The 21,984-nt window shown below is 38.2% G+C and overlaps 2 protein-coding genes across 2 annotated transcripts in view; one reads left to right on the top strand and one right to left on the bottom strand.

Annotated features, from left to right (window-relative positions):
- dnah5l (dynein, axonemal, heavy chain 5 like) overlaps positions 1-16,626 on the top strand; it is a gene marked incomplete at its 5' end in the record, with an annotated part of 44,167 nt that extends 27,541 nt beyond the window's left edge. Inside the window, 23 exons of the mRNA XM_084398808.1 lie at positions 1,078-1,742; positions 2,313-2,593; positions 2,732-2,947; positions 3,839-4,006; positions 4,464-4,568; positions 4,875-4,988; positions 7,019-7,195; positions 7,359-7,553; positions 7,771-7,926; positions 8,042-8,224; positions 8,591-8,761; positions 8,894-9,272; positions 9,472-9,743; positions 11,185-11,349; positions 11,588-11,855; positions 12,074-12,195; positions 12,914-13,069; positions 13,161-13,352; positions 13,567-13,755; positions 14,690-14,822; positions 14,965-15,173; positions 15,288-15,509; positions 16,147-16,626. Of these exons, the coding sequence (XP_084254934.1) occupies positions 1,078-1,742; positions 2,313-2,593; positions 2,732-2,947; positions 3,839-4,006; positions 4,464-4,568; positions 4,875-4,988; positions 7,019-7,195; positions 7,359-7,553; positions 7,771-7,926; positions 8,042-8,224; positions 8,591-8,761; positions 8,894-9,272; positions 9,472-9,743; positions 11,185-11,349; positions 11,588-11,855; positions 12,074-12,195; positions 12,914-13,069; positions 13,161-13,352; positions 13,567-13,755; positions 14,690-14,822; positions 14,965-15,173; positions 15,288-15,509; positions 16,147-16,359 (4,951 nt within the window). The 3' untranslated portion in view covers positions 16,360-16,626. The remainder of the gene's footprint in view (positions 1-1,077; positions 1,743-2,312; positions 2,594-2,731; positions 2,948-3,838; positions 4,007-4,463; positions 4,569-4,874; positions 4,989-7,018; positions 7,196-7,358; positions 7,554-7,770; positions 7,927-8,041; positions 8,225-8,590; positions 8,762-8,893; positions 9,273-9,471; positions 9,744-11,184; positions 11,350-11,587; positions 11,856-12,073; positions 12,196-12,913; positions 13,070-13,160; positions 13,353-13,566; positions 13,756-14,689; positions 14,823-14,964; positions 15,174-15,287; positions 15,510-16,146) is intronic.
- Positions 16,627-16,962: 336 nt separating this feature from the next.
- On the bottom strand, positions 16,963-21,405 carry cavin4b (caveolae associated protein 4b). Its single transcript, XM_084398477.1, has 2 exons — positions 20,843-21,405; positions 16,963-18,731 (listed from the first exon to the last, which is right to left on the bottom strand). The coding sequence occupies exons 1-2, from the start codon at positions 21,206-21,208 to the stop codon at positions 18,141-18,143; spliced, it is 957 nt and encodes a 318-aa protein (XP_084254603.1). The 5' UTR covers positions 21,209-21,405; the 3' UTR covers positions 16,963-18,140.
- Between the last annotated feature and the right edge of the window lie 579 nt (positions 21,406-21,984).

The raw sequence follows: 21,984 nt of genomic DNA, 5'->3' as shown, positions 1-21,984 counted from the left end.
TTCCCCACTGAGGTCTTCAATGAATGCACAGGTATTGGAGGACATTCTTTTCGTACGTTTAAACAAGCAGTACGGACTTTAAGCTCAAAAAGTTTATGGATTTCGTATAAGTGCTAGCAACTATCGCACATTTTTTTCTATAGTCTTTCAGGTAGCCAAAAACAGGATAGGTAAATGTTTTCTTTATAGACTTTTAATGCTTTGTATTAAAAATAGTAGAAAATTTGTTGTAGTTTTACAATGTTATTGCATTAAGTGATCGTGCTTCGCAGAATGAAATTGTTTATGTGATGCAGTGTTGCGCAGTGTTTGCTTTGAAATTAGCAGTTGACGGTGCATTAAAAGAGCAATGATTGTCCAGTTTATATAATTTTTATATCATGTAATTTCTAAAACAATTCGTGTTGCAAAAAAAATAAAAATAATAATAATAATAGGTACAAATAATTGTATCACTCTTCAGAAAAGAATTAGCCATAAGAGTGCCAATTTCGATTGTCTAACGGTCCAGTAAAACAGGTCAATATTTTTCCAGCTGTTTATGCTTTGTAATTAATACAGGTATTTCTGTTGTGGTTTTAACAATGTTATGAAATAAATGTTCAAGTTTAATTATCATGTGTTATCTTATTTTTGAGTGAAAATTAGTCTTATTTATACATATTTGTTTAAAGTATAGGCTAAATTAAAATAACGTTATTAACCGGTATTTTGTCTAATCAAACCGGTTTCGGAACGTTAATGTTTAACGAGGAACGCAAAAACGGAAACGTTAAAATATCGATTCTGCTCGGAGTGAACCGATTGATTTTTTTTTTCGTTTTTAAGCCCTGGTGAGAATATTATAATTCTTCTCAAATTTGATGGTTTGATTTCACAATGTTGTCATAAGGGCTTTTCACAACTTAAATAGTTAAATAGTGCCCTGGGTTATTTTAAACCCATTGTAAACTTTCTATCAAAGGTGTGTAAATTAATGTCTATATTAATGTCTTTTTTAATTGTTTAGAGTCTACACAAAGTCAAATGTGATTATATTTCCTTTGACAAGATTTAACATAATTTCTCCTCTTACAGAACATACAATGTGAGTAATCTAATTGAGGACCTGAAAGCCCTGTACAGGATTGCAGGTTTGGATGGGAAGGGCGTGACCTTCATCTTTACAGACAATGACATCAAGGATGAAGCTTTTCTGGAGTACATGAACAACGTTCTGGCATCTGGAGAAGTCTCAAACCTGTTTGCTCGAGATGAAGTGGATGAGATCACCCAAAGTCTTATTCCCATCATGAAGAAGGATCTCCCACGCTGCCCACCCACCATCGACAACCTTTACAACTACTTCCTGTCCAGGGTGCGCAGTAACCTCCATGTGGCTCTTTGCTTCTCACCAGTTGGCGAGAAACTGCGTTCCCGTGCCCTAAAGTTCCCCGGCCTCATCTCAGGCTGCACTGTGGACTGGTTCCAGCGATGGCCACGGGATGCTTTAGTAGCCGTGGCTCAGCACTTCCTCTCTATATTTCCACTGCGTTGTTCAGACGAGGTGAAGAAGAGTGTGGTGGAAACAATGGGAATGTTCCAAGACATGGTGGCTGAGATCTGCACCGAGTACTTCCAGCGCTTCAGGCGTCAGACCTATGTGACGCCCAAATCCTACTTGTCATTTATTAAGGGATACAAGATGATTTACTCAGAAAAAATTGAACATGTGGGGGTGCTTGCAGAGCGAATGAACACAGGTTTGCAATTACCTTTGTTTTTGATTCAGAATTTTAGATTTGTTGCTGTTCTTTACATTTGGATTAAACAAAAGTGAAAATTCTCTCAGCCTGGTATTTAGCATTACCATGGTCAGTATTTAGTCTAGAGAGGTAAATGTATGATCATTTTTTTTAAAAGAGACACTTTCCACCCATCAAAATTATTTAAAAATTAATAAATGCATACAAAAAGTCAAATTTATGTTCAACAAAGGGTTAGTGAAAGAAGGTGAAAGAAACCTTCAGAAAAAAATGTTAACCTTGATTATGTGATTTTTTATGTTCTTGCAATAATGCAAAACATTTAATGAAACTGATGTAAATGTAAATTAAAGGACATATTAAAGGAAGCGTTTCAACATCTAAGTGGAAAACATTTTTGGATGTTAACGTGTATATATATATATATATATATATATATTTTTTTTTTAATCATGTTTTCAATTATTTTGGTGATAGTTGGTTTAACTGATCTAATAATTTCTCTAAATCTACTATGTAGCAGCAAAGCATCTGTTTATACTCTAAACTATTTAATCTCATCTGCAGGTCTCGAGCGCCTCATGGAGGCCGAGCAGTCTGTTAATGAGCTTCGTGAGGAGCTGAAAGAGAAGGAGAAGGTGTTAGAGGTGGCTAAACAGAAAGCAGGTGTAGTTCTGCAGGAGGTCACTGCCAAGGCACACGCTGCTGAAAAGGTGAAGGCTCAGGTACAGAAGGTGAAAGATAAGGCCCAGGCGATTGTGGATGAGATAGAGCAGGAAAAAAAGGTGGCTGAGTCCAAACTTGAGGCGGCCAAACCAGCATTAGAGGCAGCTGAGGGTGCACTAAAGGTAGATGTCCGGAGCACGCCAAATCACCCCTAAAACACGATTAAATGAAATGCTTTGTGAACAGTATTTCATGTTTGCACTTGAAGACCTTACATGAATTTAGTTAACTTTAAGCTTTATACCATTTGTGGTTTCTAGACCATAAAGCCTGCTGACATCGCTGCAGTTCGTAAACTGGGAAAGCCTCCACATCTGATCATGCGGATCATGGACTGTGTACTGCTGCTGTTCCAGCGACGGGTGGATATGGTCACCCAGGACCCCGAAAGACCCTGTGTGAAACCTTCATGGAGTGAAGCTCTTAAATTGATGAACAATTCTGCATTCCTCGGCACGCTGCTGAACTTTAACAAGGTCAGGCAACACATTGTAATACTGATACACAAATCTTCATTTTAGGTCTTTATTAAATTGATAGGTCTGGCTCTGAAATCTTATTGGATGAGCCATGTTATTGTAAAGTAACTGATGCACACACCTGTGACTACACATCACTTGATTTCGATATTAACTCTCTAAAACCTACTGTATTATTTTGATATGCAAATTTCTACGGCCTCTAAATTATCAACATGATAAAAACTTTGTTAAAAACATGGTACATGTGCCTTTTGCTTTCTTTTTACGTAAGAGGAAGGGTTAATATCATATGATTTTACATGATATTACATGATTTTAAAAGAGCACTAATTGTGAAATCTTCCACAACAATTTTACTCATGTAACACTAGTAGTAAATCACTCCATCTCTCCAAGTTATTAATGCCATCTATATGAAACTCCCATCAATGTTTTGTCTTCTGCCATTTGAATTCTTCATAGCTGTTCAAGTGGAAACCCCCACATACATATATTCATTGTATATGATTAATATAGACTTTCTGCCATTCATTCTATTACTGATGGAGTGCCCTTTGGGATGTGGGTCGTTGGTTGCTGGAACATGCATCTGTTCAGGCTATGTAAACAAGAATATAGTGTCCCTGTAATGATCCAAGTTTAGAGCAGCCTGAGGCCAATAGAAGTCAAATAGTTAGCATAGTCACAGTGGAATCAACACTAGGACAGAAATAAATTAAACATATGAATTTCTATCTGACCTTATTTGACCCTTCCCTTTGGGTCAAAGTGATTAGATGCATTAGAGTCATTAATGCATCATGGTTAGATTCAGAATGTGACAGTATATGTTTTCACAGTGCAACAGCATCACATTTTCTTTGACATTTTTGTTATTCTTTAAAGGACACTATTACAGAGGAGATGGTTGAACTGCTTACTCCATATCTGGCAATGGAAGACTATAACCTAGAAACAGCTAAAAGGACGTGTGGTAGTGTAGCAGGGCTCTGTTCCTGGACTCAAGCAATGGTGGAGTTCTTTGGCATCAATAAGGAAGTTCTGCCCCTAAAGGTGACGAAATATTCCACAGTCTCATTCATCACTGTGTATATAGTAAAGAATTACACCACTGTTCAAAGGTTTGGGGTCAGTAGTTTTTTCTTTTTATGTTACAATGAATTAAATGTTGTAAATAAGTCTCTTATGCTAACCAAGTCTAAATTTATTTGATCAAAAATATTACAATTTAAAATAACTTTTTTTTAAATAACTCTATTTTAATATATTTTTTAATGTAATTTAGCATCATTACTAATAATAATGTGTTCAGTGTTACATGATCCTTCAGAAATCATTAGAATATGCTGATTTAGAGCTGAAAAAACATTGTGCTACTTATATCTCATTCTAAACCTTTTTTTTTTTCTTAAATGGAACAGAAAAGATTTTAAGCAGATTATCTTACATATGTTTCTAGCTTTTTGAACAGAATTAATGTATTAATTTCCTGTATATGTGTGGATCGCAGGCCAACTTAAAGCTTCAAGAGGCTCGTTTGACTGTGGCACAGGATGAACTATCAAACGCTCAGCAACAACTGGACTCGAAGCAGAGAGAGCTGGACGAGGCTCAGGTATGATATATATTTTTAAGGCTGGGAACCAATTACCGTTTTTAAGTAAATTATCTTCATGGCTCGATTACATTAACAGTTCTCAAATGTGCAGACACGGGCAGAACACCTCTTTAAATTCTCTGACTGAAGGAAAAAATTAATGAAATATGTTAGCATTTCTTAAGTATTTATGTTTAATGTATAGTTGACACCAATGTTTGTATTTGCATTCAGAATTTTCAAACATTTCTTCAACTGAAGTTCAAGTTTATATGAATTTCCAGAGGTTTAAAATCTCAGATGTTTATGCACATTTTTACACAGGCAATGTATGACGCCGCCATGAAGGAGAAGAAAGACCTGCTGGATGATGCCGAGGCATGCAAGAAGAAAATGTCCAATGCCGTGACTCTTATAGATGGTCTTGGTGGAGAAAAGGTTTGAACATTCCTTGCAGGATTTAGATCTTTAAGGGTGTATTCACACCTGCCTTGTTTGGTTCGTTTGAATCGAACTCAAGTTCGTTTCCCCCCTTGGTGCGGATCTTTTGGGCAGGTGTGAATACAGCAATCGCACTCGGGTGCGGACCAAACAACCGAACCGAGACCCGGCTGAAGAGGTGGTCTCGGTCCGGTTCCAAACGAACTCTAGTACGGTTCGTTTACGGTGTGAACATGAACCGACCCAATTGCTGGAAATAACGCATAAAAATACTGATGTGTTCAGCAAGTTTAGCGAATGGATGAAGGAGAGGGGATATAAGCGGTCTCGCGCACTGTCTGTGCACATGATACTGTTGCGCGTATTTCAACGTGTCGTGTGTGCATCATTCAGGACATTCACAGACAGAGTGTTCTCTTTTGTCTTATCGCGCTTAAATGGCTTAAAAGCATTTGCATGAATAGGAGCGTGATCATATAATGTAACGGTAGTTTAAAAATCCTATTACAACATCGTATAGATGACATTGTATCATATGATGCTCATTAGATTCTTCATATTGCGTTTGTAGAGAATAACACCAAGTCAGTAAAAGAACAAATATTGCATTACGAAATATCTCCATACTGAGGCTGTTTTTGCACTTCCTGCTTTTCCCTGCTCGAGAATTCCTGTCCAATGAATAGACGACCTTAGCACACGTGTGGTTTTGTTTACAAATTTTGGTTCACTTGCAAAAAGAGCAGTGTGAAAGCGAACCGTACCAAACAAAAAAAATCAACATTGTATTTGGTCCGGACCAAAGCAAGTGAACTATCGGACTTTCCTGGTGTGAATACACCCTAAGTTATAGAGTAGAATAAATGAGAGCTACACTCAGGCTCTAAAATTAACACTCGCGTGTAAAAAATCGGGTGTGCAACTATATGAAGCGGTGTCAATCGCCAGTTGGCCGGTAACATTTTTATGAATTCTAACAATACAATGTTGTGAGAACGTGAACGTGAATGATGCTTGGGACAGTTAAGGGTCAAGTCCTGCACCGTCACGAAAGTTTAAACCTTGCCAATTTAAATATTTAACAGTGAGAAAGACACGAAAGGGAGCTCACTTCATTACTCGTGTGCAGTGTGAAAAGTTTTCTGTGCGCAAATATCCTGAAGCATGCGCCCAGAAAGCTGCTTCTCAGACAGCGCTCGAATACTGAATTGAGCTCTCTTTCACGTCTTCTTGCGCTTGAACTGACAAATTCAAAGAAAATTATGTCAAAAAATGCTCGTGTCAGTGAGTATCCTCGTAAACATTGTCAGTTATGTCTTAAGTGAACATAAACAGTTGTGTACAAAAAAATGCATTTGTACAGAATTGGTATGTTGAATTGGTATGCACGTCTTAAAGTGACAGCAGCATAATAAACCTGATGCCGTCTGTTTTTAATGTTAATCAAACAAAGGACAAAGAGAAAATCATTCACTACTATTGTCTGAATAACATTTGTACCTTTAATTAGGATTAATCTAATTTGAATTTATACAGTGAAGTATGCAGTGATTATTTTACATTTGATTACTTTATTAAATTTCTGTACCCGAAAACCTGCCTGAAAAATCTACCTGAAAAGCATTGTTTATTTAATTTGTATCTTTGTTCTATGGTATTTATTTGTGCTATTGCTTGTAATTTGATTATTTGTTCTTATTTTATTACTGACTGTTAATTTGTCTTTAATCATGTTTTAAATTTATATAGTTAGGCTTGTAGTTTTAGTTGTGGTATCAAAATAGAAATAGAGAATTGTGAATTTTCACTGGTATCTCCATTTTTGGTGTCATAACCTCATGGCTGAAAAAAAAAAAAGTATGGCCATTAGATTTTCTTAAGGCACCGGCTACAGGCAGGTGTGGCAAAAAGTTTGTTTTAGGCCCTGGCTACACTACAGATGTTTGACTGTGAGCCATGAAATGACACACTTTAAAAACATCCAAAGAGTAAAACTGAGTATGTGCACGTTCTTTCGTTTGCCTTAGGTTCGCTGGACAGAGAGCAGTGCTCAGTTCGAGAAGCAAATCAACGATTTGGTGGGGGATGTGTTACTAGCCACTGGATTTCTGTCCTACTCTGGGCCTTTCAACCAGGAGTATCGCAGCCTTATCATGCAACAGTGGAAGAAAGAGATGAATATCCGCCACATCCCTTACAGTGAGGTATGTAGTCTTTTGTGTGTAAGAGTTGTACTACAACAACAACAACAAAAATCTATTATTCCTTCAAACTTTTTTGTGTGAAATATATACAGTATATATATATATATATATTTTTTTTTTTTTTTACAGTTTATTAATCTTATAAAATTGTTTTCCTGCACAGAACCTGAATTTGATCAATATGCTGGTGGATAATGCAACTATAGGAGAATGGAACCTGCAAGGTCTCCCCAATGATGACCTGTCCATTCAAAACGGCATCATCGTAACAAAGGCTTCTCGTTATCCTCTGCTCATTGACCCACAAGGCCAAGGCAAGATCTGGATCAAGAACCGTGAAAACAATAATGACCTACAGGTACTGATTGATACCAGTTTTATTCTTAATTCTGTAATATGTATTTTTGTTGCATTATCATATTATCTTTACTATAATTATTATGTAATTATTTAAATCAGTGTAATTAAATCATTAAATGTAGCTACTTTGAACAAAAGTGTTGGATTTGGGCTTTACCTGTCTATTGAGCAAAGAGACATCAGCTTTTCTTTTTCTTTTCTTTTTTTGCCACCAGGTTACATCTCTAAACCACAAATATTTCCGAACTCATCTGGAAGACTGCCTGTCCCAGGGTAAACCTTTGCTCTTAGAGGATGTTGGGGAAGAGCTTGATCCAGTGCTGGATAACATTCTGGAGAAGAACTTCATTTTGTCTGGAAAAACTTTTAAAGTAAGACTTTTAAGAATATTTTTTTTCTTTTTAACATTTCTAAACTTTAGATAATCAGTCTCAAACTTCTCAGGGATTTTAGTAGACCAAGCTAAGAACTTTTCTCTTGTGTTAGGTTAAAGTCGGGGACAAAGAAGTGGATGTAATGACGACATTTACTTTGTACATTACAACGAAACTAGCCAACCCTGCATACAGTCCAGAGATCAACGCTAAAACAGCAGTGGTGGATTTTACTGTCACTATGAAGGGTTTGGAAGACCAATTACTCGGCAGAGTCATTCTCATAGAGAAAAAGGCAAGTAGAGAGTGTGTTATTTTAGTATCATTAATATACCCTTATAGTTTTTATTAATATTTTGAATGTTTTTATTTTTATATTTTTCATTTGAATTTTTGTGAAATTTGTAATAATTTGGTTGTGTTTTTGTCTCTTCTTTTATCCATATATTTTTTATTTTATTTTTATTTCAGTTTAGAATTAGTAATTTTAGTACTTTTTTTCATTGAACGCTTTTTTTTTCAATTAACTACTTGTTTTAGTAGTTTTAGTTAACAATAATAACCCTTTTCTGACACACAGGTTTTAAATTTAGTATTCTGTGCAAAATATAATATAGCTTTCAGATCAAATGTCAATTTAATCATTAACTTTCCAATCAAGGAAATGGAGGCTGAACGTGTAAAGCTCTTGGAGGAAGTGACGTCAAACAAGAGGAAGATGCAGGAATTGGAGAGCAATCTTCTAGACAAGTTAACCAGCATTCAGGGCTCTCTAGTAGAGGATGAGTCTCTTATCGAGGTGCTCAAAGTCACCAAGAATATTGCACAGGAGGTACTTTCTTCATTTATAGTCATGTGCTTGTATGCTGACTCATAAAACTGATAATGATGCTTACTCAACCTTATTATTTTCCTCTGAAATTAAATTGTGTTTTGATAGCTGAAATCTTCTGCCATCCCCTAGGTGAGTCAAAAGCTAACAGTTGCTGCAGAGACAGAAATTAACATCAACCTCACTCGAGAGGAATACCGTCCAGTGGCCACCAGGGGGAGCATCCTCTATTTCCTGATTGTGGAGATGAGCCTGGTCAACATGATGTACCAAACCTCACTTCGTCAGTTCTTGGGCATCTTTGACATGTCGATGGACAAGTCGCCAAAGTCCCCGATTACAGCTAAAAGACTAGACAACATCATGGAGTACCTCACTTTCGAAGTGTTCCGCTACACCGCTCGAGGACTCTATGAAGATCACAAATTTATTTTTACCCTGCTTCTGACTTTAAAAATAGATCTGCAAGCTAAAACCATTTCCCACAGCGATTTTCAGACCTTCATCAAAGGTTTGAACCATATTGTTTTGAAAATAACATGTTGTCCACTTTTAGTTTTAGTCTAATTCTAAGAGTAGTTATAATCAGTATGTTTAAAGTAATGTCTTGAAATCTCCCACAATTCCCTGTTATACAGCACTTTGGAATCCCTTTATGAACTTATTTGAGGCCAAGTAATTTATGTTCTTCAATCTTTACCCTCTTTCAGGCGGAGCATCTCTGGACCTAAACTCTGTTGAGCCCAAGCCAAGGCGCTGGATCCTGGACACAACGTGGCTAAACCTGGTGCAACTGTCCACCCTGCCCCAATTCACTGCTCTCCTAACCCAGGTGGCCCGCAATGAACGTGCCTGGAAGAGCTGGTTTGATGAAGCCACTCCAGAGGAGACTCCTCTTCCTGATGGTTATGAGAGCCAACTGGATGCATTCCGCAAACTGCTGCTGATACGAAGCTGGTGTCCTGACCGTACCATTGCACAGGTGCAGGAAAACCTATTTTCTGGCATAAAATACTTTCTTCTGTCTTAGTTTAATATGCAGAGCAGCGTTATTTGAGTATCATTACTATAATGTCTTTTATCTATTAGTTATGGTTTTTGGAATATTAATGTTTTATTTTTATATTTCACATTTTAATTTTACTTAAAGTTTTAGTCATTTTTATTCGTTTTTGTTGTTAAGTACTTCCATTCACTCTTTGTTGAAAAAGGAAAACAATTTTTTTTTTTTAATGATCGAGTCCCTTCTTACCTTGACAATGCACCAGATTAATTTAGTATTTTGACATTAGGGTTTTAAAAAACATCAAACTTTGTTGTCTGAGATCCAAACCTTATAAATGAAAAGATGAGAGTGTCTTTTGTGAGCTCTTAGAAGCAACTAACTAGACCCTCCAGTCTATTAAAAGATCCTGTGAAGAGAATTTGAACTGATCGGCCAACAAGATGAAGATTGTCACTTAACATTCCATAATCAAAGCTGCCTGTTATGATGTTTAACGCTCTTGGGTTAAAAGTAATAACAAAAAAAGAAAAATTATATTTGCATTAAGAAAATAGTTGTACGGTGCCATGTGATTGACTGGCCATCCATCTAGGGTGTTTTCCTGTCTACTGCCATGACGCTGGAGTAGGCTCCAGCATTCCTTTGACCCTACACACTTTGATTTCCTGCCAAATTTCAACCAGCAGAAAAGTAGTTTTACATGTTGCACTTTACATTTTTATTACTTTTGTTTCGCATAAAGAGACACTGACAATCGTAGATTCAACCACTTTGCTCCTAAAATGAGCTAAGGGTTATACACATGCTGTAGATTTCCCAGTACACCTGTTCACCCTCCGTCACTCACTGGGTTATGTGTGAGATACTATTTTAACAACAGCACTCGCATGTTGTACTGTAGTGTAATAATAATTTAACTAAGATTTACTTTTACATGTAAATACAAGATTAAGAAATGTAATCTTAGTGCAGTACGATTCTTCATTTGCAAACACTGTCCAACTATTGGCAGTCTAAATATCACCTTTGAATATTATGTGATTTAGCCACCAAATTAAAAATGTATATGATCTTAATTTATATATATATATATATATATATATATATATATATATATAGCATTACAGCTGCTGAGCAAAGTCAAAGCAGTGACAAGAAATCTCTGACCTCTGACCGTATACGGGTGTGTGTTATTGACAACACTATATATATTTATATAACATTATTTAGGGAGATTATGTTAGGATGTCTAAATTATAATTTCTATAAAACTTCTGTTTGAGCTAATTGATAATTGAACAGATTCTCTTAAGTATTTAAAGTGACAAAATGTATTTAAAATGGCCATTTTTGTCATATTTTGTTGAATTTGAATATAAGCAAATTTGATCATTTGCTCCTTGTTGTTCGGTGCTAGGCACGTAAATACATCGCCGAATCAATGGGGGTGAAGTATGCAGAAGGAGTGATTCTGGATATGGAGGCCATGTGTTCAGAAGCTGAGAAGAGGGTACCTCTAGTCTGCTTCCTGTCTATGGGTTCTGATCCCACGGAAAACATAGAGAGACTCGCCAAGTCGAAGGTATGAATAATTATTATCAATTATTACATGCTTTTCTATAATACTTGATTCTTATTGGTCAGTTGAGGCAGTCTGAAGTCAAATATTTGTGTATTTGACTGTTGCCCCTGTCAAACAATTTCTACAGACTTACCAACTTCGTATCACCCCACATTGAAACTATAATATAGCTTCATGTGAAGCTTTGATGACTTCTGAGTTCCGAACATTTCTCAACAGTTTTCTTGTTATTTTGCAGGGCGTTCCTTGCCGACCAATCTCCATGGGACAGGGACAGGAAGTGCATGCAAGAAGGCTTCTGGCCCAGAGCATGTCTGATGGGGGCTGGTTACTTCTGCAGAACTGCCATCTAGGGCTGGACTTCCTGGATGAAGGTCTAGAGACAGTCACCACAGCAGAGAACATCGAAGACAGTTTCAGGTTTTGGGTGACTACAGAGGCGCACCCAAAGTTCCCCATTAACTTCTTGCAGTCTGCGATTAAATTCACCAATGAGCCTCCGCAAGGTAGAGAAGGGGAAAATTCAGTTTTTGTTCATTCTATTATTACTAGAAGTACATTTTTACATTTTGCTGTTGTTACTTCCTTTTTTGCTAGATTTGTCATTATCGTTATCAAAATAGTTTTCTGAATTTTCAACGTCAACTTCATTAAAAACAAAGAAATAAAATGCTAAGCATACAGATGACAGATAATGTGCGGTTAACGATCTGTGATGATGCAGGGGTGAAGGCCGGACTCAAGCGGACATACAATAGTGTGACTCAAGAACAGCTGGACATCACCAACATGCCCCAGTGGAGACCTCTGTTTTATGCTGTGGCCTTCCTCCACACCACAGTCCAGGTCAGGACAGCTGTTAGTTAAACCATGTCGCTCTCTGCCCGCAGGTCCTGAGTCCTGACATGCTTTAAAGTTCATTAGTTCATAGACATTTTTTATATTGCATTAGAGCTAAAATGCAGGCCATGTTTCAGTTCTTTATTAAATATTAGTTCACAAATGACCAAAAGCATTTGTAAGTAATGTAATTAAAATAGCAACATTTGTCAGATGCAAATTGATTGTTTTTTATTACTCTGTCAGCCAAACTTCTTAGATGTGAAATATTTACTTGAAATACCCCTTGAGATTTTAAGTTAGAATTTAAAAAATGTAAAGACACATTAATGTTCATAGTTCTCTGATGTTGGTTACTGTTCACATGACATGCAAGGAAACATCTTTTTTTAAGTCTTTGCAATGACTTTGTAGGTAGACTTTAAAGCGGACTCAACCCTCTTTTTAGTTGTGATAATTACCACAGTCCATATTACATTCACACTAGTGTTTTAGTGAAAACATTGTAAGCTGCTAATGTGTAAATGAACACAGTGCCATGCTTCACTCTGAAACGTGCATCGCAATGGACTATATACTTAGCCCCATTTTTTTATTTTAATTCATTTCATTAATTATTAGCTTTTCATAAACTTACAAACTCCCTGCAGTTGCCTCACTAACATGTATGATTTCAGTTCATAGCCATTTTGTTGTTGTCCTCACTGTCATATTCCCACTAAAGGAGAGACGCAAATTTGGTCCACTTGGCTGGAATATTCCCTATGAGTTCAACCAGGCTGATTTCACATCCAGTGTCCAGTTTGTGCAGAACCACCTGGATGATATGGACATCAAGAGAGGAGTGAACTGGAGTTGCCTGCGGTACATGCTGGGAGAGGTACAATATTAGCATGCCACTGTGTTTTTGTACCTCTTTTATTTGACACATCCAAACTTTTGGCAACATATTTTTACTATCCGCTCTGTAGGTGCAGTATGGTGGGCGTGTCACGGATGATATGGACAAACGCCTGCTCAATACGTTCGCCCGTATCTGGTTTAGTGAGACCATGTTTGGGGACAAGTTCTGCTTCTATAAGGGATATACTATACCACAGGCCAGGATGCTACAGGATTACCATGAGCATATTGATACCCTGCCATTGGGTGATACACCTGAGGTGATACAGATAGATTTTTATTCTTTTTCTGTGGGGTTTGATGGGACAGCTGGGTGGTCGCATATTCTATAACCTATTGTAACCTAATGTTATTGTGATGCACTTGTTTCTGTGACCTGAGCCTTGTCTTAAGCGTTTCAATGCCCTGTTTACCAGTGTAAGCAAATGACAAATCAACTACTTGAACTTGAACTATTGATTCTAATTCTAATAGGTATTTGGCCTCCACGCCAATGCTGACATCACTTATCAGACCAACATGGCTAATGAAACCCTGAGTACCATCCTCAACATCCAGCCCAAAGACAGCAGCGGCGGGGAAGGCGAGACCAGGGAGGAGTCCGTCCAGAAAATGGCCAGTGAGATGTTAGAAAAACTTCCTGCTGACTATGTGCCACATGAGGTAAAGATGAAGTTATTGGGCCACCTTTTTATTAGGGTGTTCTCACACTAGGTGATCTGAACTGTGCACAAGCACATTTGACCCCCAAAGTCCAGTTTGTTTGACTAGTGTGATCGCTCCCTATTGTTCGGTTGGACTCAGATGCATGTAGTGTGATCGCTAACTATATGTTAGCGATATGTTAGCTAACTATATGATAACGACTACTATATGTATTCTATATGTACTATTATACTCATCATTTCACTGTATTAATCATTACAACAACAAACATCTTCTATTACTACTTGGATAGTACACTTTTTAATTAATTCAAGCATATTTATTTTTCTAACCGGTCTGGTTCTCACCTTATTGAGAAATAGGATTTGTAGTTTGCAAGTAAAGGCTGGAATACACTACACCAGTTTTGCTCAGATTTTTTCCCCCGATTTGCAGTCTGGACGAGTCGACAATAGCAGATTTTGGGCAGTCGGAGTTGACAGATTTCACAGAGAGTCTTGTAGTGTATGATGGGAACAGACTCCTATTTTTTAGCTTCAGACTATGATTCCATCAAGTTGGAGGATATCAATACCTGCTTGATATTATGAGCTGATTGTGTTGTGTATGACGCATTGCTACTTAAACTGAAGCTGTCCTCTATCTGCCAGTGTTGCAATAAAATGCAATACAAATACAATAGCAATGCAAAATAAATGAACAGAAAACACTTAACATATTTGACTCATCAGCATAGATAAAACAACTGACTACGCCACTCACCTCTAACTCCTGTTGTAATCTGTAGAGTCCATACTGACCGCGTCTACCCACCCAGTACCGCATCCAAATGTGCTTGGCTCGTTTTTTCTTTTGTAACTCAGCACAAAGTCGCTACAACAACTACTTCAGTCATATCCTGCACGTCCATGATTGTTTCATCTTTTTGCAGGTGAGGAGTTGTCTAAAAAAAATGGGTGCATTCCAGCCCATGACTATATTCCTTCGTCAAGAGCTTGACAGAATGCAACGCGTCATTGGTCGTGTGCGCAGTACCCTCACCGACCTTAAACTTGCCATTGATGGTGAGCTTCAGAAACTTTCACCCACACCACAGTACAGAAAACACGTTCATATTTTATTATTAAGATAAACATCAACAAAATCATCAGAAAAAGACTCTTATTTTGCTTTTGTATTGTAAACAATGATTTTGTACTCCCAAAGGGACTATAATAATGTCAGAGGATCTCCGCGATGCTCTGGACAGCATGTATGATGCACGTGTTCCAAGTACATGGCAAAAGATCTCTTGGGATGCGGCGTCTCTGGGTTTCTGGTTCACTGAACTCCTTGAGAGGAACCAGCAGTTTCACACCTGGACGTTTAATGGTCGACCTCATCAGTTTTGGCTCACAGGGTTTTTCAATCCACAGGTGGGGCAAAAGATTTGAGGACCTCATCTTGTGTTTCATTTGACTCTTTCATTTCATGCAAATGATCAGGTTTCTTCAGTAACTTACTAATTTAGTGTCTGTTCTTCATTGAAGGGGTTCTTAACAGCAATGCGTCAAGAGACCACTCGAGTAAATGTGTCTAAAGGCTGGGCCCTAGACACAGTCGTCCTACTCAACGACGTCACTCGTATGATGAAGGAAGATGTTACAGGCCCCCCTCCAGCAGACATGGGCGGCGTCTACATCTACGGCCTCTTTCTGGATGGTGCTGGATGGGACAAGCGAAATGCAAAACTGACAGAATCATCACCAAAGGTATTCAGGGGAAGGATTTATTATAAGACAATACATGGCCAAAAGTGTGTGGATAACTGGTCTTGTTGCAACTACAAACACTGCACAGACCCATATAGTCTTCTCAGTCAGACAGACTTCCTGTGAGCCCTTTTCTGTTTCAGCATAAAAATGCTCCTGTGCACAAAGTGAGTTTCATATAGAAGTGGTTTTCTGAGCCTGGTGTGCACATGTTTTTGACCATGTAGTTTAGCTGTCAATGAAATGGCTTAATCGTATAAGACCACAACATTAAACGCCCACTTTCTCAGCAGTCTTAATTTCTGTAGAATTGTTCCCATTCGATATATGGGATATATGTATAACGTCTTTAATGAACTGGATAGCCCATGAAGCACCGCAAATGACATAATATTTAATTATACAATACATAAAAAAATGCATATATATATATATATATTTCAAGTTAATTACAAAATAGATGCAATTAATTTGACTATTCTACCCATAAAAAAAAAAAAACATTTCTACAGAAACATATACCATCATGCAGTGCTATGATCTTGCGAACCCAAAGTCAACTAATCTGTCATGTATGACTGTCTTCATTTGCAAAGCCATGATACACAGTATGTATGTGTATAATCTTGTTTGGTAGGTTCTCTTCACACCGTTGCCAGTTGTGCATGTGTATGCGGTGAGCAGCACCACAGAAACCAAGACGACGCCCATGAATCTGTACTCCTGCCCAGTGTACAAGAAACCAAGACGAACTGACCTGACATTCATCTTTTCCCTGTTGCTCAAGAGCAGCCAGAACCCGGACCATTGGACACTGAGGGGAGTCGCTTTGCTTTGTGACTGTAAATAAATCCATAATTTGCTCCAAGAGTCCAAAGCTATTTTGACACATGAAGCTAGTTAGAAAAAAAAAATGCAAATCAATAAATAAAACCAGGATATTGATTCGTGGAGTTCGTGAGAATTTATGATAAATTTATTATTATTAATAATATGACTATTTTTGATTGATTTTACAGTTAAATTTGATATCTAATGGCAATTATTTTGCCATTTTGTAGGACTCGCACATGAATTTCTTATTGAGAAGGCAAGGATTTTACTGTAAAAAAAAAAATTGGTTTGAAAACTGCAATAAAAAAGTTGAAATATGCGCAATTCTTTTGCACAAACATGCAATAGAATGTATCTCTGTTTTTATGTATTGAAGAAACATAATCGTTCCATTACAACTAGTGTTCTTGAGTGACGTTCTTTATTCACACATGAACATTTCATATAGAGCTCAAAGTGTGATTAAAACAAACAGGAAAGACAATCTCATTGTAGCAGTCTAGCCTTTTTATCATCATTACAACTATGTGGCCTCTGACTTTTTTTTTTCTCCATTTGGCCACAATAAAAAAAATTGGACACCTGCATGATAGGAAATAACATGCCATACATCAGCATCACTACTGAGATCTTTAAACAACAGACTGATTGCAAATCTCTTATAATAAATCTTGATGACCAGTTATACATGATATGCATTTTCTTCCACAAACTCTTCAGAAACCAGCTGATTGAGTTAACATGTTTATTTAAAAATACTACAACTGAATGGTGATGGTTCATCACCAAAATTAGTGTTTTAGAGTTTACATGAACAACACAGAAAGGCACAGAAAAATATTGTTATAAATGACTTGTCTGCACAGTTAATGTTATATTCCAAAAACGACAACAACATCTGAATTGAAAAATGTAATTCTAAACTCATTCATTGTTGACATGCTGGATGTCAGTCAACACCATAATATATTTATAGTTCTCCAGATAAAGTCCAAAATGCACTTCTGTTATCCATCTTAGTACATTCTTTTGTTAAATAAATTCATCTAATAAAGTAATTTTACACACGCCTAACAAATAAAATGCTAATTAAATAAAATGTAATTCTTAAAAGGTGCACTCAGTAATTTTTTACACAAAAACATTTTACTCCTTAATAAAGAATAGCGAGAGACAGCAGTGTCTTGCAAAAAGATGTTTCCCATCATGGGGGGGCGACGCCATATTGGGATCACATGACCAGCTGACCACTGCTCACTATAGGAGTGTATGACATCAAAGAACCGCGAGTGCGATTCGAAAGCATATGGCGGTACTTTGATGTCATAGATCGGTCGGTTCAAGTCGAACACACCTTATATCTATTAGTAGTATTGTAGGACACATCTGTGTGAGTGGAGTATTTGTTTCCAAAAACCTTTTATTTAGCATGATGTGTGTCACCCATAGGTGGCAGAAAAAAAAGAAACAGTGAGTGCACCCTAATTTTAGCTGATTTTAAATTAAAACCATAGCCTAGTCACCTCAGTACATTGATATAGCATTCATAACCCTTCATACTGTAGTCCGTAACAGATGTAAACATCAAAATCAAAAGAAAAAAAATTCTACGTATATTGTTTGTAGTGTACAACTTCCTCAATTCGCTCATTCAGTTGTCGTAAGCACAATCCGCTGATCCATATGCTCAGAAGCAAGATCTCCGATCTTCCCAATCTTTCCACCTTCAAGTTCTCCATAATCTAATTTATATCTGTACATTAGTCTTTCCCCGATTGTGATTGTCAGACTCGCCTTTTAAGAAAGCTGCTTCATATCATACATCGGCACTTCCGATTCCTCGCCCTTGCCCTCCTCTGGACCTTCTTGTTTCTCCGTCGGCTCAGTGTAGGCCACGTCAGGGCTGGCCTTGCGACCCTTGGGTGGTGGGACTGGTGCCGTTCCTTCCGTGGTCCCTTCTGCTCCTTCCTGACCTTCAGCCACCGTCCTTTCCTTCTTCAGGTTCAGCTTTGCTGGCACGGTTTTCGTGATGGTTTCCTTGAAACGTTCCCCAGACTGTTTCAGCCGTTCCCCGGACTGGCGGATTCTCTCACGTCGATCGGTCGATACTATGCGCTGACCCAGGTTGCTGACCTTGGTGCCCAGGTTCTCTTTGGTCTTAGTCATGTTCTCACGCGAGAAGGTCTGCTTCAGGCTTTCGATACGCTTCAGGCCCGTCTTCTTTATTTTGGCAGCAGTAGATGAGTCGGCCTCCTCAACGACCATGTATTCCTCATCTGAGTCTGGGAGCGGGGCCTCCGGTGCATCCGGGTCTGTGGGAGCGTCTCCGCCCGTTGCTCCCTTCAGAGAGGCTTTGGAGCCAGCTACAGCTGGGACCTCATTATCTCCCTGTGAAAAGACAATACATTTAACATAAACATACCATATATAGCAGATCTAAGACCTTTAATCAAATGGTTTTAGGCTACAAAGAAAAAAGTAGGCCTACATTCTGAACAACCCCCTTCCATGTTTGCATAGTTCATAGTTATCTATAGTTTGTTAAAATGTTTTACTTTGAAAAATATATTGCCATTAACATATTTGGATCATTGTGTGATGTTTGTGATTGGTGTTTTACAAAAATGTTCCTTTATAGCTCTACAAAACAAATATAATTAAGCAATCTTTTAAGAGTCTTGGTTCAAAGTGGTCAAAAATTCTCCCAAAAAATGTTGATAGCAAAAGAAAGTGAATGATAATGTGACCAGTTTCGTGAAATTATTGTATGTTCACTTAAAGCTGTGAGTTTATTTTCACAATCGCTAACTGATACACGCGGAATGATACGACAGAGACGTGAAAGAAGCGCGGTCGTCAGTTATTCGATGAATTCGCGACTGACCAATCAGAATCAAGTATTCCAGAAAGCCGTTTAATAAATTTAGGGAAAAAAGTGTTCTTGACAGGCTATTTTATTTTTTACATTTTATTAATAAATGCTTCTTACTTTTGGTATTTTTCGATATCGAATTTAATAATGTAAAATGGGGGTTTACAACAAAACCAGTTGATCACAGCCGAATTAATATAGCGTTGTGAGTCTGCTACTACTCCTGGCCGCAAATAAAGATCAGGTAAGTTACGTTTGTAAAAAAAAATTTTGGACGGGATGTGCTGTTGCATAACTACTCATACATAACATTCACCTACAGTATCATACCCAGTAGGCTATATAAGTCAAATCGCTATGAATACAAAATAAGTGAAAGTTACATGTTTTTACTGTCAGTCGTCATCATGGGCTATTAGCCAGTTAAGGTTGAACCCTGCTTTGCATGTCCACACTTCTGATAACGAGTCGCAAAACAAAATGCGCACTTTTATTGCCTAAGAAAAACACTATTGATAACAAAGTGCCATTTTTCAGTCGTTATTAATCACTCTGTCGGCAGCTTTTTTAACCATCACTCTGTCAGAGGCGAAAACACTATATTAGGACATGAAGCTTCAGCGCAGCTCTCAGAATAACCCTGAACAAATCTGTCAGCTGTTCTGCTCAGGGTACAAGAGACGATCAAACCCATGGGCAGGAGCCGAATCAAAAGTATTGTTCGAGAAGGAAAATATGAGTTAATTTACGTACATGGGCAGCCCTTCCGTTTTCCAGAAAATTCTCTATGATGAGGCAAACGGAGAACATTTTCTATGATAAATCTTCAAAAGATGTAGACAGCAACAAATACATTTTTATTGTATTTTACTTTTGCGCATAATGGTCCCATAATTATGACTCTGGTTTATAAAAATCAGAGTCAAATTTTATTTTGTACACAGTTTATTTTGTGCTTTTGTTCACAGTAATTGAATTGTCCAAATACAAGCTACGCCAAACGATTCTCAAGCTATAAATGTAACATCTATTGCAGATGAAACAATATTTCCAGATTTAGCAATGAAGCATTCCTCTATGATGTCATAATTTCTGTAATCGATCTTAATCTCATTTCAGACCTCTAGCCTCATTTACATCCACAGCAATATTCCGAACAAGGCTTCATAGTTCAGTCTCTAAAACATTCAAGAGTGAATATTAATTCATTTTTACTCTTTCATGGATCACATTACATGGTTTATTTGCTTAATACTCCAGACATCCTGCCTCATATCAGATAAAATGGCCGCCAACCTAATCCTCCAATCTCAGTGGGGCCTGGCAGAACATTCCTACTTGTATTGCTTTTGGCTGTAGGCCACATGACCTTCTAGTGTATCGTGATTTATCTTGGATCATGCAAGACCATGTATCTCGTAATAATCTGTCTATCTTTGATGGGCCCGTTCCATAAGTTTGAAATGTCGTAGGGCGAGCTCAGAGTCCCAAAAATAATAATAGTGGTGTCCACTATTCTAAGGTTGTACGTTTCCAAAATTAGACCTGCCTTAGGAATCCAAACTCCAAATGGAACCCAGTCCGAAGAAAACATGCCACAAAAAGCAACAAGATAGTTTAGTCTTACCTGGTAGATGACGACACGGAACTTGTTCTTGTTCAGCAGCTCGACTTGGGTTTCCTCCACCTTCTTGACACGTACGTTCTGCTTCTCCACCCGCACACGGACATCCTTGATGTGGCAGCTGACCTTGCGCGTTTTCTCCAGAAGTTTCTCCACAATGCCACTCGTTGCTGTGTGCTCCTTCGTCAGCTTCACCACATCTGTCTGGATGGTCTTCACAGCGTTCTCCAGCTCCAGCTGCCTCTCCTCCATGCGCTGCTGGCACGCCTGCACATTGTCAATGATCCCGGACACCCTCTCCAGCAGAGAGAAGATGTTCAGGGCGCTGGGCTCGTCCGCCACACCTGCCAGTCCCAGTTTGTCAGCCATGCTTGTCCTTGTAACACAGTGAGGACCCTAGACTAGAACTGCCGAAGGTCTCAGGTCCTGCTTTGGTGTGTTTTCTGTCGGTGGGTGTTGGGTTATCGTTTGGGACGCTGGATCGTGGGGCCGTGGTGGGCCCTGGAAGACTCTGGGATGAGACGGACTCGCCCTCTGACTGGAGCTTCATTAACGTTCTGGAGAATATAGAAGCTCCTCCCTTCTTGTATATAGGGAACACAAGGTCCAAAGGCCAGACACAACTGGAAAAGAGCGCAGAGGGATTGGAAGGGGGCATCAAACCAACTCACCATGAATTCAGCGTTATAAATATCCACAGTAAGCGGACACCTCGTCATTTTTAGAAGATGCGTGTACAGCTGAGATAATGGAAACCCCCTTGATTCTTAACCACACCATTTTTTTTTACATGGAGATGAGTTTCCTCAAAGAAAAACTAATGATACAGTCAGATTTTGTTAAAAAAAGAATAGCACAAACAATACGTTCTACCAACAATAGGCAAATGATTGTCCTACTTTGGACAAAAGGTTCCAGCTTTACAATTAACGAATTTGAGAAATTTCACAACTCTTTTAAGTTCGGCCTCAAGCATGACTTGACTGCCATGTTGCAACCTGGGGAAGATGATCCACCTTAAGATGGGACTGTACAAACTTGTGAAATGATGCCACCAGCTGCAGTCTATTCTTAAACCCTGGGCCGCCTAGAATTACTCATCACTCATATCGTAGCTGACCAAGGCTTACTTAATTCTCCAGAAC

Source organism: Rutilus rutilus (assembly GCF_951802725.1).
Source record: "Rutilus rutilus genome assembly, chromosome: 24".
NCBI classification, from domain to species: domain Eukaryota; kingdom Metazoa; phylum Chordata; class Actinopteri; order Cypriniformes; family Leuciscidae; genus Rutilus; species Rutilus rutilus.
The sequence above is the reverse complement of the archived record's forward strand: the minus strand, read 5'-3'. Positions and strand labels throughout refer to the sequence as shown.